Raw genomic sequence first — 20630 nt, forward strand, 5'->3', positions numbered from 1 at the left:
GACAATGCATCAATTTTTCTAGTCTCCAAGATCTAATATACTGTACAATGTACAACGTAATAATTATGTATTATGAAGCTTATATCATTTACACTCTGAAGTTACTGTGTTTTGGTAGTACATTTTAAACAATGTAATAATTATGTATTATGAAGCTTATATCATTTACACTCTGAAGTTACTGTGTTTTGGTAGTACATTTTAAATCATTAGGCAAGCAAATTAAAAGGCACATGTTCTTCTTGAGTTGTCCTATGGGATTATGACATAAATCAGCACAATAAAGAGGGTCGTAAAAAAGATAAGGAATGGAAGGAAAAGACTGTATGCCATCAACGTTTTGGTTCAGTCCTAAATAATTGATTCTAGACTGATGTTGTGTTAAACTTTTTGCAAAAATGACAGCTGCAATACCATGTATTGTATGCCTTATGATAATCAGACTGGTGTAATTTATAAGAGGATACAAATATGGTTCTGTGGCTTACCCTCCTTGTTTCTCCAGATAGCCGCAGCGCTCATTTTTACGTATCTGAGAAAAGAACAAGATATTATAAGGTCATCAGAACTGTGCAGACTGTTGTTACTCTTTCACCAAAGACTAACAAGGGAAACAGGGATTGCACAATTTGGAATGATTCTGTACAAAATCAAGAAGTGAAACTAATAGTTCTACTTTATCACAAGAAGGACTCATAAGTTTTCAGTAATTTTAGCAGCTTTTAAAGCAACTAAACAATTATATTACCTTACAGTTTTAATCAAGTCACGTACATATAGCGCATGAATTAGGTCATTTACAGTTTTATGTCTTGTAATGAAAGCTTTTACATGCAGTAAATACACTGGAGAAATTCACAAGGGAACACCTGAGAAGAAGGGGCATTGTAGTTCAACCAATTACAAGTCAACATCCATCACAAACATCTAGTTGTCAAGATATTCCATAACATAAACCTCACAATTCATAGAACAGAGCATCTCATGACCAGGGCCTGTCTCATAACTTGCTACGCCTTTTCTAAATGAAGTTGTCTTGTCCATGTGTGACCCTACTCGCAAGTGAAACATTACAACTATTCAGATATTTAGGTCAATATACATTTGTACATGTAGGAGCAAGTGTTTTGGAGGTTCAGGCCCTTATGGACAGATGGCTAGCCTCACATGTATAAGCTAGGAGCCTAGAGTCATTGAAAAATTAAACAAAATGCCAACACAGTCCAGGAACTTCAAGATATATAACATATAGGCATGAACAACATTCCTGGTAGCTAACTAGTGAAAGTATTCCAAATATCAGTAGCATTTAATTTTTAGTGCTATTTGATACATTCAGAGTATAATCCAATCCCAATGATAATACAAAGCAGTTTCTCTCAGCCAAAACCTGTTACAGCATTTGATGCATAGTTTGACAAACAGTGAGTGCATGGGTATGCATACAAATGATATAGCATTACACCATGGCACATGGATGCAGTGCAGGGTTCTAGCTAGCTTTAGATTTTTTTCCAACATTATCACAATTCCCATTGCAAACCGACACTGATATTTTACGTGATTTAATCTGAATTCAATCTTTTCCCAATTATAAGATGGCATTTGTCTGTATCATATTGTCAAGGTGACAAAATGGTTACAATTATTCTCCATCATGAGCAGAAAAATTTTGTTGAATGACGGAATGACAGATGCTGGCTATGTTCTAGAACCCTGCTGTAGTAATCTCATTACTTGAGAAACAGCAACCATGGACGGTGCATGAATTTTACAACACAATCTTTACCGCCTGCAAATCTGATACATATTGTTGCTACTGCTGTGAATGCAAAATGTAGCTGCAAGCTTTGACATGTAATGCAGTTCATCAGATTCAGTGAGCTTCTTTCAGTCTCAGAGCATTCACATTTTACACTTTGAAATAAATGAGTGTAATCTTGTGACAAAATGTTAAATGTTTCATTGAACAGTACACATTACTACTTGAATGTCTGCTTGTGATGTCATTATAGGCCACGATGCTGCACAAGCTGGTCGGTTGAACTTGGCAGAGTCAGATGTATAAATTTGTATGTATACAATGTCATAATTACGTGACTACAGATTCAAATTTACATGGCGGGCAACTTTCAGGTTTAACAATATGCTGAGCATAGGGAACAATGCAGCGATTCTGTTATACAATGTAATGACTTCAGTACAAACATCCTATACAATCATACATTTGTGTATAAAGCAGACATGTAAACTACGAGAAAATTGCAGCAGCTGCAGACTGAGGTACATGTAAATGAAACCACGGAGCAGTGAGACATGAGAAACGTGACACATATATTTTTTTTTCTCCCACCTCTCGGTTCGACCCTGAAAACATGTAAGACTTGAAAGGGAAAAACAGAAATGTTAGAGGGGTAAAGTGTAGAACAAAGGTTGCATCATATTATTTTGTGTCAAAGACGTGAGTTAAGTGACTTTCTTTTGCAACATTTATAAGAGGTGCAATGAATAATTTTAATCTTGTTGGACCATTACTTGTTTTTAGTTTAAAAAATAACATATAGGAAGAGCCTAATCTATGTTAATTAGTAATCCACTCTGATAAGGCTTAATTTTTTATAATCTTACCGTTGCACTCGAAATAGGAATGCTCTTGCACTCTTCTTCATCATCATCCTCTGTCTGCTCAAAGGGCAAAAGAAGGAATATCATGTATTACATCATTTTATATTGATCATACTCACTGTAATACTTTTGGTATTATATAATACTCATAGTCATGTGATGAATGCAACCTATTTTTGCATTCCGGCTTGTCTTGTTTAAAAGATGGGTAATAAGCTCTTACTTTAAATTGTAGCAACTTTCTCACAAGATTCCCAAAAAGCAGATTGACCTTGAAACATGTACAGACTCAGACTGATGAATACAGATGGTGTCTGGTATTTCACAGTGATTTCCCTAAAGGGTAGTGTTACGGCTCCCCGGAGAATAGAACAAGGTCAAGTGCTGTGGTCTAATTTTATATTGTAGCAATTACCATGCCGTACTGACTGTGCATCGCAATGAATTCCTTGTCTAAATGGTCAGATTTTTGCATTCTGTCTCCACTTACCATACGTGACTTCACAGCGGAAACAGTTATTGCTGGTTAATATTTTTAATTTGATTAAAAATACATCTTACCGGTGGCAAGGTCCAAGGAACAGATGCACCTCCGCCGTCAATGTCGTCTCCACTACTTGACATACTATCACTCTGGTCGTAGGAGACGGTTTCATATGGAGAAACATCTTCTCCAATCATCTGATTTTGAACCTCTTCCTTGGATTCATACACGTCACATGCCACCATTTTGATACTGCTGTTGTTGGCTCTGTTGGGGGGAGGCTTCATGTCGTCTATGTTGACAGTCTCATACACCCCTGGCTCCTCGGTGGACGGTGGGCTTTTCTTTTTGCCCGGGGGTGGGGGGTGGGGATGGGACCGTGGCCACGTCTTGCTGGCCTTTGATGTCATGGGCTGTGAGTTTGGCAAGTGTACAGTCTGTGTAACTTGGTTAATTTGTACTTCCTCGTAGGGGTCTGGAACGTGCGTAACTATAGTCAAATCAGGTGCAACATCGTCATAGACGTTTTGTGTCCGCATGTTGCGAAATGGCAAGGGGGGTGGGACAATTTCGTTGGGCTCCAAACTGACCCCAGGGTCAGTGCTACTGCCGTCGCCGTCCTTGCGAGGAACAGCGGCAGGTGGCCTATCCGGGAGGGGGGGCGGCATACCATTCCCATGTGGTTCAACCTGGCTGTACAAGTCTGCCTGGCTTTCGCGGGCCACTTCGTCGTACTGAGGGTTGTGGTGACCACCATTTCCTACGATCCGAAACTCAGTGTTTCTTGGCGGGACCACACGCTGTGTAGGTTCCTCAGGGTTGTTTCTACCTTTGTTGCTGTCTGTTGTAGACGGACTAATGTTGTTACTGGGTGATGTTTTTCTATATATGGGGTTATCCTGCATCACTGGGTTGTTTTCATGGGATTCATCAAGGTCATCGTGCATGGACTTGATCGCATCCCTACGAATAGACTTCTTGAGTTTTGCACCATCTTCATCATTACCGCCTTCACTAAGAGTTCTGGGGATGGGATTTTGCTGGCGAGGGAGGTTTTGGCGCGGTCTTGGTGTCGGCTTCGGTCTGTTGGGCTGAACCGATTTGCCATCGTTTTGAACCGGCCTGGGTGGAAGGTTCCTGGGTTTCGGGGTCGGTTTAGGTTTTGCCGGCAGCTGCCCGTCATGCGGTGGGTTTGGGGGAGAGGTTTGGGGAGGGAAGACTGGTGGGGCGGCAACAGCCTTTTTCTCCTCTTCTTCTGGGGTAGGGGAGGGGGATGGAGATTTATCGTTAGATGCCTTCCTCATCTTCGGCGGGAGTTTCGGCGGGACTAGCTGATCTGTGGCGCTGTCCACGCTGCTCGTGCTCCCGGACAGTAAACCCAGCGGGCTGGGCTCGATCGGGGAGGCGGCCGGCATCTTTACATGGCCCTCGCACGAGATGGGCAGGTGTTTGAGGATCCTGCGGCAGTGTCCCGGGCGGCTGATGCCGATCTGGTGCAGCGTGTCGTCGGTGAGGCTGCAGCAGTCGCTGAGCTGCGTGTACCCCTGGCTGGTGAAGAGCTGCACGTACACCTCCAGCTGGATGGCCTGCAGCCACTCCTGCACGCTGCTCACCTCAACCTCCATATTTGGGTCCATCTCTACTCAACCCCACGGGGACGCCATCAGGAGAACTACAGGCAAAGGGCAAGGGAAAAAGGTATAATCAGGATTTGGATAATCGTTCATATTGATAATTGACAATGGATAATTATTCATAACAACTGACGATGAAATCAGGGATGGCAGACTTCGTCTGCATACCCATACTGATTTGTAACTTTCTCTGTCCCACAGAGAAAAAATATCAGCACTGAAGATGTGTTTGTTGGGAATTGCAGAAATTCACACAATAATTTGCACTAGTCTAACATGTACACACGCACAGACACACACACACATATGCACATACCAGAACTATATACATTAATAATGATAATAATTAATGTTAAAAGACCACAAACCCTTTTCTCACATAATTTGTCAATGATGCATATAGTGTTGTAGAGTTTACATAATAAAACCATTAAGAGATGAGAAAGTGCTACATTACTCATTAGATGTACCTGAGATTCAAATACTGTTCTCACAACAAGTCAGGAGATTATACATGTAAGTACATGTAATCCCACGTAATCAAGCTCACAACAGGACGGGAGTAATGATACTATCATATCATCTGTCTTATCAGTTCAAAAGGTCATGAACATTATAAATTCCTTGATTTTCACTATTTCAGTCTAAACATAGGAAATGTAATCATACTAGAACTAGTGCAGCTAATTTTGTTTTAAAAAAATAAATTGACAAGTGGCTGGTCATCTACATGCATATGTACGATCCTAAATGAAGGCTGTAGACGGTCTCAGCCATAAAAAAAATTTATGTCTAGTATTTTATGTTTTAAAATAAAAATCAGGCACTATATTAACTACAAACCCAGACAAGCATTCAAGGCAATACATGTACGTACAGTTATATCAAGGTTCTTTCTATCTTTGGAACAATAATCAGTAATATCCTTCAGTGATTGCAGACAATCAAATCTAGCCGCAGGCTGTGACGCATGTTAACGTCATCAATGTCCTACAAGGAAGCCATTCAAATTGAAATAGTCTGGACTCTGGACACTTCTTTAGTATGGAAACAGCGATAATAGCACTATAGATGTGTACGTGTTTTATGTTTCATTCGAAACAAGAAAGGTTCTTATTTACAGAAATTTGTAGCAAGTCACAGGATTCAAACATCTAAGATCTAACGAGAAGAATGTACATTAGACAGTGAAATGTTGGTATCTTTAATAAGTTGTTCTAAAAGGGAACATTTTTCAATCATATTTGGAAGATTATAACCTGTATGTCCATTTCTTCTTGACGCATATCCTCACAAAGTGACAAGAATTACAAGATATACATAATCATGGTGCATTATTGTATAATAGGGAACAGGTCATTAACTATGGGTCTGTATTTATTAGGGCAATTTTACAGTGGCTGGCATTTTTATTGGGGCCATTAAATCAGGCTGTATGTCTGCCAAGAGAAAGGTCAGGGCAGTTTAACCTCCTCCTTCCCAAGCCAGACTTACGGCACCCAATTTGCATCAATTGGACAGTTATGTAGCAGGGGGAAAGTTAACTCTGTATTGATTTTTACAAAAGTTCAGCTGGTCTGTAATCTTATGGCAAAACACTGTCATTTTGCATGATGAAGCTTGAATTCCAAGCAACTCCATATAACAGCCATCAAGATATCCGAATTTGTCTTTTACTTGAGACAAAATATCACATTCTATACACGTTTAAGAGCTCAAAATCAATTATTCTTTTACCAATCCCTGCTGAAGTGGTGCCGCTAGACATCAAAGGCATTGTTACTGACTCCCGGACCCCAGTGGTTAATTTGTTTTGACAGATTCCCACAGAGAGATTAATGCTTTGTGCTGGTGTTCAGCACCAGGGACAGAGCTAACCCTCTAGAATACATGTAGGTCAGTGGATGTGTAATCAGCACCAAGGACAGATTAGGTAGACGCTTAGAAAGAACTACTGATGAAATGTTGAGCAGATTTTACATTGCGACAGTGCTTGTCATTTTGGCTGTTAACCATTTCTTCTTTTAGGTAGTCTACGATACTCCCATACCAATCGAATGGCTTGTTTCATCATACCTGGTGTAGCTAACACTACTATTCAATCCCAAAGTCTATATTTACATATAAGCCCCCACCCCCACCCCTCAATATTCTGTCAGTGAGTTCTGTGTATCATCATGGTTAGAACATTCATCTGATGATTGAACATATATTCAAAAAGAGTGTTATCTTATTGTCTTAATATCATTTATAGAGCATTTATTTACGATCAAGCCATTCTTATAAAGGCTGCAATATTTTTCTACAAAGAGAAGGGAACGTAAATCTGGAATCTGTAACGTTAACACGTGACTTTCATCTAGATGTAAAAGATGGGTCCTGGACCTATCACACTGATATGACCTTATAAGGCATTGGCCTGCTTTTACAATGGCCAACATCAATCAACTGCCGGGTATTCACTTCTTAACACATGTACGTGTTTCTTGTGCACCAGTTTTCAGAGGCCGAATTCAGGGGTTGTTCTCAAGCATCTTTTTACATCCAACTCAAAATTAATTTTTCTGTTGGCTTTTTTTAACTCTATACTAAGCATACTAAGTACTACATTTTGTAATAAGCGCTATTTTGGAATCTATTTAATCTAAAGATGGAAAACACATTACACTGACAATATTTGTTTTGGTTCCACTAGATAAAAGAAACATATCAAAGTTTCATAAAATACCATGCCAAAACTCATTATCTACACTATCTTCGCTAACTTTTAATAAAATGAAACTTTCTATTTTAGAAATACAACACTGATGCACTAAAATTAAACTACTGTAACAGACACAGGTGGCTTTGGCATGCAAATGAGGTAGAAAGCTAGGCACAGGTGGCTTTCATATGCAGATGAGCCAGCACCCATCTCTCTGTGACTGATATGGGGGACTAACTTCCACTTTTGCCGACAAATCACCCATAATCCTTTACCCATGGGTGGCGTTTACCTAAAAATCACCTCCGGATTCATACACGGGGGAACACTAAAACATCCCAGGGCAAAATTTTATGCTTGTGTATAGGTCAGAAAATGTATCAAGTTGTAATTCTCTTTCCCTGGTGTCAAATTACCAAAGGCAAGGTGAGAAATTACCATGTATAGACTGGCAAATAGACACTGCCTCAATAATACTGAATGAGGGTAGCTCACCTGTATCATCGATAAGAAAAGTTTGGTTTTGGTTTACACGTACATCTCCAATGATGTAATTTTACATTGAAGATATGATACAAGTTTGTTCCAGATAGTAATGGATAAAGCAAGCAAATCTGTAGTTCCAGTGGACAGATCTAACTGTTAACCTCAAAGGTGCCATATAACACGAAAAACTAAACAACGATAACTCCAACCTTGAAATGATTCTACTGGTAATGTTATATCTCTAAACCAGTATTCAATATACATCATAATATAAGATTGTGGTAGATTCTTGAGTGACTGAAATTAAAAAAAAGGATTTAAGGCTTCAGCCAGATATCTAGATGGTCTACATGCTCAAACTGTTTTTTTCAAGGATTATCTATTCGTACTACTTCACCAAAAACACAAAGACCAATTAGTTTAAGAATTCTAAGAAAAACTTCACAATAGATTCTATACAACACAGTGTGTAATCTATAGTATGACTATTTGTACAGAATAACTTCACGTACTTACCATGCACAAAACCGGCCCAGTCAGAAATGACATTTCCACAAATGTTACCAGTTGAGGTATGAGGCATGCTGTATGAATATGACAATTTAATCTACTATTACATACCTCATCTTTTTGCTACAGGGAGAAAAGGGGCAATCAATGGGTCAACAACCTGCCTAGAATTCGAAGGAAAATAATTCTATGTGGACTGCGTGATGCCATCTATGTAAAGAAGCACCCCAGAGGCATGGAAAGGTGCAATTAGATTAAATGGCACAGGGCAATAAAGACGGATAGGCAATATGCCGAAACAGCTTCCTATCGATACACAGAACGGAGAGTTCCGAGCGATTCCGATACAGCAGAATAATTGCACCGCCGTCTGGGTTATATGGCGAGGTCATTCACTGTAACAGCCTGGATCCCTGTGACCATATGTGGAGATGGGGCGGATTTAGGCCTTATAACGACAACAGTCGAGTTAACAGCGAAGGGTATTCTGAACGGTCTTTAAGCTAGGCCGTGTTGCCCATTTTGTACCCTATTGGCTAACACCACATTTTTATACACTGGTGATTTCTTCTTATGTTCACATAAAATGCAAATCCACTTATTTGACAATCATATATTTTGTATGCTAAAGTGGTATAAAGCAGCACGCTCCATCTCCATAGAGGATGACTGCCTTAAAAACCTTGCCCTTGGTACTGTAAGTGAACAGTGTTTCCATTACCATAAGCCTTCAGTATCAAGCTAGGTTTCTAAACATTGGGGACCAGAGGCATTGCACCATGATACTTGATCACAATGATCATAATTATAACAAGAGTTCCACGATCTCATACCTTCGCCAAATGATGTTAACCCTTGCGGTTAACGAATTATACAATTTTAATAATTGATTTCGCAAATAAGAGCGTCATTTGCATGGATTATATCAGTTGATCATATTCTCCACCCAATGGCAGCCTTATCTTAATAAAATAAGCTATTCTAGCACTTCCTCATAAATTATGCAAATAAGGTCATCATGTGAATAAATTATCCTCATTGATGTTCACCTTCACTTAACTTCCAAATGCGTCAAGTATGAAATTCCCAGCAATTACAACTATGAAATTATAACACTTTCCCATTAATTATGCAAATTAGGTCTTCATTTACATAATCTATATCCTCAGATGTTTTTCTAGTTCTCAATTACATGTCACAAGTGTTTCATAGTCCTTTTATCGAACGAATCAGATTTATAGAACTTCTTCATTAATTATGCAAATTAGCTCCTGATTTGCATAATTGTCATCTGATTATGTGAAGCATCACTTCAGCTACCTACATACAAAAAATCATGACAATCCGTCAACCGGTTCTTGAGTTATCAACCTTCGGAGATTTTTCAAGAAACGCTCCTGCAGTTCCAGAACAAGCTGCTAGGGGGTCTAAACTCAGGTCACATCTTCCCTACCCCAAGAGCTATCTACCAACCAAAATTCGTGACCCTAGCATGTCTAGATCGCAAGATATAAAAACCGGAAGTTCTGCTGCAGTACCAAGAAAAGCCGCCAGGGGCCCCAAAATCTAATCATTTCTAGGTCTCATTAAGACCTACCCACATACCAAGTTTCATGACAATCCATATTAAGCTTCTTGAGTTATGCTGTTCACAGACAGACAGACAAACAGACAGACAAACGCTACTGAAAACATAACCTTCTTGGCGAAGGTAATTACGGGACAAATTCTGTCAAAACTGGGAAATTCAGATTGACCTTGAGCCATCTTACCAATGACACAGTTTAAATTTGTTATAAAGAAAAATGTTCAATTGGGCCTGTAGAAACAAATACCATTCCCTTATCGAGAAGGACCAATACTTCCAAACTGTCATCGCACTTGCCCTCTCTTGGGTGTGTAGAAACAGTGCCATTAAATTTCATTCTTAGAAGAATGAATACTGCATGCCACACAGCCATGCATCACACCATCTACTAGTACCTTGCCCTCCTAGTCTTAGGTATAACTACCACCACTTCCAACTGTACGTGATAAGATTTGTCTTTGTCCTTGCAGTGTTAGAACTTTTCAGTGAAATGTCAGCCTGTCTCATCTGTATTCCCCTCCCCATGGTCACACTGAAGGTGAAACGTCTCATCTTGATAAGCGTGATTTATAGACACGCAGTAGAACAGTTCTATGGGAAGTTACATTTACAACTGTTTCACCCAAGCTGTCAATGTAGAGCAGTAATATTGTATCACTTTTTTGAGGAATGGATGTTTTATAACTTTGGAGTGGTGACCTCTAGCCTCCTTTCAGAGCTACAAGGATCAATGTTAGTACAAGGTAATGTTCATAGATATAATCTTAAACTAAATATTATAATCTTCATGTCTATAAAAATTGAATTTGCGAAAATAAATCGTAGTTCTCCTTACCTATTGCTGCAGTCAAGAAATATTCTCTAGCCATGCTTCATTGCATAATTCATTGATAAGCAAGATTCCAATATTATTACAATACCGCATGTTCATGTATATACATGTTACCTCAAGACCTAAATACATTTATGTATCATTCTCTTTTTCTATCAGTTGGATTGGTCTGCTTAATGCTTAATGCAAAATTCCAAGTAACATTTACATATTCTGAAGAAATACAAGGAAAAATCAGAATGATGTTCTACCTTTTTAGACTTTCAGCTGAGTGAGCTGAAATCACAGCATTACATGTTGTAGTTATAACTGACCTGTTGTGTTATAGTTAGTATGTAGCTAGACAGGAATACGATTTTCTTCTCAACGCTTTACTGAGCAACAACCGGAACATACCTCAAAGAAGCAGCAATCTTGTATCACATGAGGGGTACTCTCATCTGCCGAATAAACATACCCCCCGGAATAAACGTACCCCCCGGACAAATCTTCAAAATCTAATAAACATACCCCTCGGAATAAACGTACCCCCCGGAAAATTACCAAAATAGACAGTCTCTTCTACTAAAATGTGCCCTTACTAATATATGCACAAATCTTTATTTGCAATCAGGAATTTAAATGGACAACAAAGAGAGCATTTCTAGTACAAATGTGCACATGTTGTTGGGAAATACAATAACATACTGTGACCTGGAATAAAAGTACCCCCGGGAAAATCAGGGTTTGTTTCTGCCTATATATGTTACATCCACAGAATGTCATCAAATTGAATGTTAATTGCCCTAATTACAAGGTCAACTGGTCAAGGTCAACGGTAAGATTGCATGAATCTGTCACATACCGGTACATATTACTTGCTTGATGAGCCATGATGTTACATGTTGCATCAAGAGTACAACTCAACACTTGCACAATACATGGCAGAAACATGGCAGATGTTTGTTTTGATTGAATAAATGTATCATAAGTGTAGCTATATACAATATTATCAAGTTGCATTTACAATGTCAATAAAACGTTATAATCTAGCGTACAATGTATGACATGCACTAACATCTATTTGGTGTACTGAAATCATCAAATCCTTTACACTGTATATACTGGGCAGTTCTAAAGATTTATTTCTAATAGAAATAGAAGGTTCAAGTTAACTGCAACTTTGTGGAAAAAGTTGATAGTCACTGTCTCCACCCCATCCTTTACAACTTAACCTCTCCTGGGGTAGCCTGACTAAATCGCGCTCCTGGCGGCCGCCGCCCTAGGTTGCCGCCCCCCAGTCAGGGGTGGGGGTCATTAACCTCCAGCCGAGAGCTTGTATACACAGGCTACTCTCCTGGGTACCAGAGTTGGTGGCCATGGTTGTCGTTGTGTGCCACATGGCAACATTACCACACTTCCCAGGTTTGTAAGAAATGGGTTCCTGATACGATAAAAAGAAATACAGCAGGAAAGTACAATGTGTATATATACTGTATCCTCAAGTTTGAACTAAAGTCAGCTCATTGAAGAGAATGATTTGGATGACAATCCCGGAGCTACTGACTGCTGCAGCACAAAGGAAAACTACCCTGTCACCCCGACGACCTGGTCCTTTGATGGACAAGGTAGGTAGGTAGGTAGATATCCAAGTCCAGGGAACTTGGGCAAAATATTGGTTTGCTGGCTTGATAAATTAAGTACATGGCTAAACAAATATGAGTGAAAATATATCTCCAAAATGCCATTTACTTTTATTGTAACAATAAGAATGAGCTTAAAATGCCATCAAAATTTTGAAAAAATTAGGGCATAGGTTCCCCGGCTGACCCTAACCGGGGGCCCACGGTGCCTCAAGTTCAACAAGTGAAAAAAATATGCAGTGGTATTTTCAACTTGGAACAAGGCAAACAAGTGTCAATTTACATGTCAAGTACCACAGAAATAAACAACTCTTAAACTATAACATAATCAGTGATGAGTACTACAAGTACACATATTGCATTGGAACTACATAATTTTGCTGGCATGGGCTTGAGAAAAAAAAAATTGGTATTAATAAAAGCACACATAATTTCCTTAGACCTCGCCCCCCTCCCCCATCCAGTGTTTACAAACTCTCAAAATACACAAAAAACATATTTTACCTGGAAATTCTTGCTCCATAGCCTCAAATAGGGCGTATTTGTGCCGCTCCATTCACGTATTTGCTGTTCCTGAAGATCGCCCGAGCGGGCCGTATTTCCCGCGGCAGCGCTCTGTTTACCATGACTTCATCAGTAAAACTAGCGTTGCGCTTCGCCGGCGTGCATTCGAGAAAACTACCGATTACATCAGCGGAAAGCCCTGTTTTTTGCCGTCATTTTGACACTGGTGACAAAACGGGAAAATGAAATTTAGGTGGTCAAATTGATGTAAAAAGATCGACAAATCGTTAAAAATGGACGTTTAGCCCCCCGAAAATAAATTTTTCCGATGTTCCTGGCACCATTTTTAAGCTCGGAATCTGCGCTTTCGAATGGTGCTACTTTCATTCTGATGCGGTCTAAGACGGCTATGCGCAGGCGCACTAAGTCAGGGTGATTTCGCAATAGCGAGCGGGAGCCGGCCGCGTTTCCGCAACCGAGGCGCTCGGCTCACGACGCGCCGTTTCATCGGCAAATTTCTGGCGTTTGCAACATTTTACAACCTAAATAAATACACCACAGGAAAGGGGAAGTTATATCCTTTATTTCTATGGGTAACTTTGCTACTAGGAGCGAATGATTTTTGCACCGCGAGTGTGGGAAGATGCTAGAAAATTGAACCGACACCATGTGGTAGACGATTTTCCTGGTAGCGTTGGAATAAAACTTATAACGTCCGTCATAGCTCATATTTCCGACACAATACGTGTTCCTAAATATGACTTACATCTAAAAGGGAGGTAATATGTTGTTACAAATATCCTGATTTTGAAAATTTTTAGTAAACGTGCCGTCCAAAATAGAACGTACCGGGTGGAACCTGAGAGGCCATCCCGGTCATTGGCCACAAATTATGTTCAATGCGGCGAAAACAGGCCCAAAAATGACAAGTTTCCCGCTACAATACGCGTTCATAAACGTCTTCAAGTCGAAAATTTGTCTTTTTTTTCATCCGTACTCGAAAAAAAATTACTGATTTTCCAAAAATTAATAAACGTACCGTGCAAAATAAGAACGTACCGGGTGGACGTTCGGGCCAAAAAAAATTAACGTACCGGTACGTTTATTCGGCAGATGAGAGTATTCTATCACAGTATCAGATAGTTCCATGTAGCTGCATGGCTGAGGTTTCAGTTATACAATCTCCAATCGATCACTCTTCACTTGATATCAGAGGACATCTCAAGTTCAACGGAAGCCTCCATAAATCAGCCCTCCATAGAAGGTTGGGGGAAGGTTGTGCTAACCTTATTGATTCACAAAATCTGTCTTTACATTTGATATAGTGAGTCAGCAAGAATCCAGTCACATTCAGATTCATCATGTAATTTTTGTTATTATTAGGATTTTTCAGGATATCACAGACAGAACTGACTGTCAGTAAGGACCTAGGGCAACCTTTTCTGTCACAAGATAGCTGAAATTTGCATGACGCGTCCACAACTGTATCAAATGCCAAAAATTTGACGTCATAAACCTGTCAAAAAAGGATATGAAAGAGCCTTAAAGGGGCATCACGCTGTGTTATACAATTCTAAACACTACTTAGAACTCTAAGTCTGTAACATTATTACGGTTCTTATTGTAAATTTTACTGCTTATAACTTCTTTATGCTTCTTAAGACCTGGGACTGCTCATATAACAAAGTGGCAAATCTTGGTTTAATGGATCTGAAATACTATCTTTAGTACAAAATGTGAAGTTTTATGTCCGATGAAATATTAGCAATTAGTCTCAGGTAAGTTTACTGTATCCTTGCCAGGAAAGTGATGAATTCTCTGTAATTAGTATCAAATAGGGAGCCTTTATTTTTACAGGTTACATTTACGCCAAGGAAATAAAGTACAGTAATTTCATTGCCAGCTGAGATTATTATTGTATTGTTGGCATGCTATATTCACATAAATGAATATCACAAGAAGTTGCATAACTACATTTTTGTAGGCTTCTACATCATGTATGTCAAAGCAACATGATGTTTTATGGCAGAAAGTTGGGTAACGTGAGGATTAACTTTTCGAATGCTATAAAATGGCTAGCACCATACTCACTAAAGTCTAGTCACTGCCATTTTATCAACTGAGGGTTTGTTACGTGACCTTGGGGGCAACTTTAAGTTCGAATCCACAAAATAGCAGTCATCGTGAATGGCTTATCCTCTAGCTCATAAAATACAGGAGGATTGGTCACTATGGGGTATAAAAGAGGCCACCACCATCCTGCATGTATAATCAGATGGGGAGGGGAGGGGGCATGCAGACATCCAGACACCATTGACCTATGACTGAGGTCACACAGAGGTCAGCTAAATAATGCAATTGCAAGAAGACATACATTTGAAATGCATGATTATCATGCATTACAAATATACAATGTACGTCTTCTTGCAATTGTATTACAGATTATGTAAGTATAGTATCAATTCAATAAAAGAAGCAACATTCAATAACAACTGCTTCAACATTCAACAGTCCTGATACATTCTACTTGCACATTGTTATACACATTTCTGTATAACAGTCAAGTTCATTCAGTTCTGTGATAAAGAAGTTTGTCTTCTCTTCTTATTTTGGGAGAGCGAAGCTTAAGTATTTGGTGTTTTTTTTTCCATGGGCATCTTTCAGGATATCCAAAAATTGATGGGAGGGCTTCATAGGGGTCATATCATAGTGGGTGATATGGCAGTGTCGTAATATTTGTCTGAAGCCCCATAAAGAGCCAGGGCTTAAAGCTATATATTGAACATTTATATTGTACAAACTATAACGTGACACAATTTGCATATTTTTCCATATAGTATTTTTAACAGCAGCTATATACAAATAGATTAACAGTTCATGATAAAGTAGCCGTTAAAAGAACTTACAAAGAAAACTTATTAGTAAACTATGACTGTTACAGATTACCGTATTACCAGCCAAGAAGACCTGGAATGAAATGTTACACTTTAAAAGTTGTTTCCATTACTTTCCCTCAACAACACGGCGACCGGATTTTCAAAATGTTAGAGTGTGCTCATCCCTCCTTGATATGCACTATGCCGCATGTTGCCTCATACATTAGTGCCACTTTCACAGCGCAAATGGACAAATCTTCAAACACGAGGACTTATACGTTCCCATTAGAGCCCTCCACATTGCAAATGGGTAGCATTATGGAAAAGCCCTAACCTACATAGGGGTGCATTTCTGCATCGGGTGACCACCAGCCTCCTTTCAAACAATTATGATACGAGGTATTCAGCGATGGCAAAATAATCTGACTTGAGCCTATCTTGCCATTTTATAGCTGCCCATTTTGGTGCCAAGGGTAGCGAGGGTTACAACTGCAGAGGTGTGAAATTAAAGTACATCATTAATTTTTCACCAGGCTTTAAATTTAAGACATTTAACTTGAATAACAGGGCTCAAAATATGAAATATTTGCAGTTTGCAATATTAAATTTATAATGCTGAGCCTGTATTTTTTTCATTTGCTAAACTGCCAGTTTTACATTATACAATATTATGATCCTGATTTTCTTCTGCAATTTGAAAATATTTCCTGTAAATTTCGGTCACAGAAAAAGATTTTCCTTCCTTACCACCTGTATTTTCTGACAATACATTTCTTATATTTTTTTATATTTTAGGACAGTTGCAACAGACTTTCACTGATACATGTATAATGTTGGTGCGACGTAAGCCCATGGCTTAAAAGGTTTACCTATCTGATGGTATCTACAAGGCGCCCACTGGTGGTTTACCCAGTCATCTGTCCAGGGATTACTGCAGGATAAGCCCGTCTGAATGGATCACACTGAGAGCGGGTGAAGGCCTACAAGAATTGAACAGTCAGGGATTGAAATACTGGGTGCATAATGCACCTTAGTGAGGTAAAATTGGGGATGTGCAGGTATTTCTGATATCTACCTGCCGCTAACCTGCATTCGGTTTATACATACATTGTACGTGCAGGTGTTTGTGGATTTTTACTTGCTGCTATTTACTGTTACCACCTATGGAGTATAAAAGAAATACTAGCAATGGTTTCAGACATTTTTAGTATGATCCATACTAAATAGTCTGATTAGACTGTGCAGGTACAATTTGTCTGGCACAGGTAATTTTCAATGTTACCTGCAGCAGTGCAGGTTATACTATGCAGAAAAAATTCAAGTATTTCAAGCCCTGATCAGCTAAGTGCATATCTTTAATTTGTCGGTAGTTCTCTTCTTCCAGGACATTCTAATAACAGTTTCAAAACCATTACAGTCAAAAGACTTTTCAAAGTATATGTAGTAACAATGGATATAACATTCTGCCCCCTTCCAGATATGCTTCCTTGATTAAGGGCCTGGTCAAATTTGTTGTACGATAAAAGTTTACGACAGCAAATTGAGGTCATTCCTGGGACAGTCATGAACGAATCATGAAAATTTCAGCAGCCTAATGTAACAGAAACAGTTTCGGTAGATCTTCATCAATAGAAATTTTGGTTCTGTCAAAAAAAAGTCATGTAATGAATGTGACACATGTACATGTAATGTTACCTTGAGTAAAGAAGGAAAGGAAAAGGAAGAAAGCACTTTTGTACTCACCACCTCCCCTGTTTATCAGGTGTGTTTGAAAACGATGAATGCAAAGCGTGATAGTTATACCGCAGGCTGTAACCACAGGCCGGTGCTGTATGTGCTGTGCATATGAATGACTTTGTGGCAAAATCACTGAAGATTGGAATGCGAGAGACCTGGGAAATGAGTCTGGTAGTCCAGTTTTAATATGTATCACTGTGGTTGCATTGTTAAAGCCTTAGGATAGAAGACACATATTGTATTGTGAAAAACTAGGAGATCATGCGGTTAAGTAAACACTGGTCAATTTAAATTGGGAAAAACAGAGGCAATCGGGAATCATCAGAAATATCAAATTTCTGCCTACAAATTTGGTAACATCTGAAAGCTCTCTTCATCATAATAGTAGTTATGTAAAAATTATTAGTCAGTGATGTTCATAGGATTAGATATGTTTGATTGAAAATGCACTAGACCATGTGGTCTGTTGATAGCCCATCAATGGGCTGCAATTAAACCACTTGGCCTGTACAAACAACAATAGTGGCCTGCCACAACAACAATAGTGGCCTGCCACTGGCCCCCACTGGGCTTCACACCTCAAATCACCTAGCCCAGCTGAACCAAGCTCAGGCCAGTGGCCTACAAATTTGAAGGAAAAGGTGTGAAAAATGTAAATCGACCAAGGTTCATAGGCCACTGGGCTAATGCTAGCTCACCATGGCCCTACCAGAACCTATTCATACTCTGCCAGTTGGTGTGAAATACAGTCTGATTGAGCAATTATCATTCAAAATGGGATTGTTATCCCTTTCAGGTAGGGGCCACTTAGTAGTTAGAACAGACTGTAAGAAGTTAAATTTGTAGGGTGCAGGTAATTTTCTGTTACTACACAGAAAAGACTTAGGCCCGATTTAGACTAGAAACGCTTAAGGGGTTTTGGCCAGGGAAACGTTTCGGAACGGTTAACCGTTCCCGGTCTAAAGAGGAAAAAACGGTTTGTTATGGGTTTTCGCGGACCGTTTCCGAAAACCACCTCCATCGTGGTTTTCGACCGTTTCAGAACCCTTCAGCGGGGGGCCCGAAACGCTTTTTGCTAGGTCTAAAGTCAAAGGGTTTCTTGAAACGGTAAACCAGGTCACATGTCATATGCTAATCACATGCTAATAAGCCCGCGCGCGTCCATTTTCTGGTCGATTCGCGCCATATTCGATTGTGTCCATTTTCGCCATTTTATATCATGTATTTCTCGAATTTTCGTCATCCTTTATGTCTGGGGGGATGGCAGAAGGCCAGGGGAGGGTCTGGACCCAAGAATAGACCCGCTGCTTGATCAGCTTGTGGGCCGATCAAACTATACAATCCCGCTTGGAGACCTCGCGTAATAGGGAGGGCATACAGATGCTTGTGGACGGGCTGGCGGCTGAGGGGTATTTACGCACCCCAAAGCAGGTTCCGGCGAAGTTCAAGGCCCTGAAACACAAGTATCATAAGGCCAATGAGGCAAACCGTAGAAGCGGTTTGGGGAGGTCATCATAGGTCACTGTGGGTCAGAAGCATCCTGCGCCACGGGCGGCCCGAAACGCTACCGACTCTGTGTCTAAAGACGAACCGTTTTCTGTGGCGAAACGTTTCGTACCGTTTCGAAACGGTATACCGTTTCTAGTCTAAATCGGGCCTAACTTTATACACAAACAAGAGTTCCACGATCTCATACCTTCGCCAAATAATGTTAACCCTTGCGGGATTTATACAATTTTAATCATTGATTTTGTAAATAAGAGCCTCATTTGCATGGATTATATCAGTTGATCATATTTTTCACCCAATGACAGCCTTCTCTTAACAAAAAGGCTATTATAGCACTTCCACATAAATTATGCAAATTAGGTCATGATTTGAATAAATTATGTTTATTGATGTTCACCTTCACTTAACTTCCAAATGTGGCAAGTATAGATTCGGGGTGCAGCAGTTACAACTATGGAATTATGAGGATTTTCCATTAATCATGCAAATTAGGTCCTCATTTACATAATCTATATCCTCAGATGTTTTTCTCGTTCTCAAGTAGATGCCACAAGTGTTTCATAGTTCTATTATCGAACAAAGCAGATTTATAGAATTTCCTCATTAATTATGCAAATTAGCTCCTGATTTGCATAATTGCCATCTAATTATGTCAAGCATCACTTCAACTACCTACATACCAAAAATCACGACAATACGTCAACCGGTTCTTGAGTTATCGTCCTTCAAATTTTTTTCAACAAATGCTCCTGCAGTTCCAGAACAAGGCGCTAGGGGACCCAAACTCATGTCACTTCTTCCCTATCCCAAGAACTATCTACCAACCAAAATTCGTGACCCTAGCATGTCCAGAACATGAAATATCAAAACCGGAAGTTCAGCTGCAGTACCTAGGAAAGCCGCCAGGGGGCCCAAAATCTAATCATTTTTAGGTCTCATGAAGACCTACCCACCTACCAAGTTTCATTCCAATCCATCCACTGCTTCTCGAGTTATCTTGCTAAACCACAAACACACACACACACACACAAACGCTACTGAAAACATAACCTTCTTGGCGAAGGTAAAAAAAGAATCCATCTAACAAAATGGCAGGAGGAGACGACCATTGGAGAAATCAGATATGTTTCATCCATACCATCGTATAAAGTGAAATATATATTTTGAAATCTTTTCGCTTATAATTCAGCTCATGTCATTTTTAAAAATCAGTTATACATACAAAGCGACATCCAAATGGCCCACCCACCAGTTTGGGACGGTGAGTGGCACACAGTCTGTACAACCTGGCGCAGCAGTGATGGAGCCTGGCAGCTCTACGCTGACGGCGTGCTGACGGATTCGGGTTCCGGGTTTAACGTGGGAGGAAGAGTGCGCACAGGCGGCACATGGATCCTCGGTCAGGATCAAGACGTAGTTGGGGGCCGATTCGAAGCACACCAGTCATTCATTGGAGAGCTGTCGGAAGTGAACCTCTGGGACCGAGTGCTGTCTCCTGCCGAAATAGCAGCGGACTGTA

At 39.8% G+C, this 20630-nt stretch overlaps 1 protein-coding gene across 8 annotated transcripts in view; it reads right to left on the reverse strand.

Annotated features, from left to right (window-relative positions):
• The window catches only part of LOC109467847 (arf-GAP with Rho-GAP domain, ANK repeat and PH domain-containing protein 1-like), a 50077-nt gene that overhangs the window by 21461 nt on the left and 7986 nt on the right, over nt 1–20630 (reverse strand). For 7 of the 8 annotated variants that reach the window (XM_019765942.1, XM_019765940.1, XM_019765937.1 and 4 more), the window contains exons 2-4: nt 3187–4781; nt 2629–2682; nt 489–532 (exon numbers count right to left, since the gene is read on the reverse strand). In XM_019765942.1, the coding sequence (XP_019621501.1) occupies nt 489–532; nt 2629–2682; nt 3187–4746 (1658 nt within the window). In that variant the 5' untranslated portion in view covers nt 4747–4781. The remainder of the gene's footprint in view (nt 1–488; nt 533–2628; nt 2683–3186; nt 4782–20630) is intronic. The other variant, XM_019765936.1, reaches the window with a different exon arrangement.

This window comes from Branchiostoma belcheri, unplaced genomic scaffold, assembly GCF_001625305.1.
Source record: "Branchiostoma belcheri isolate BF01 breed outbred unplaced genomic scaffold, Haploidv18h27 scaffold19, whole genome shotgun sequence".
Lineage (NCBI taxonomy): Eukaryota > Metazoa > Chordata > Leptocardii > Amphioxiformes > Branchiostomatidae > Branchiostoma > Branchiostoma belcheri.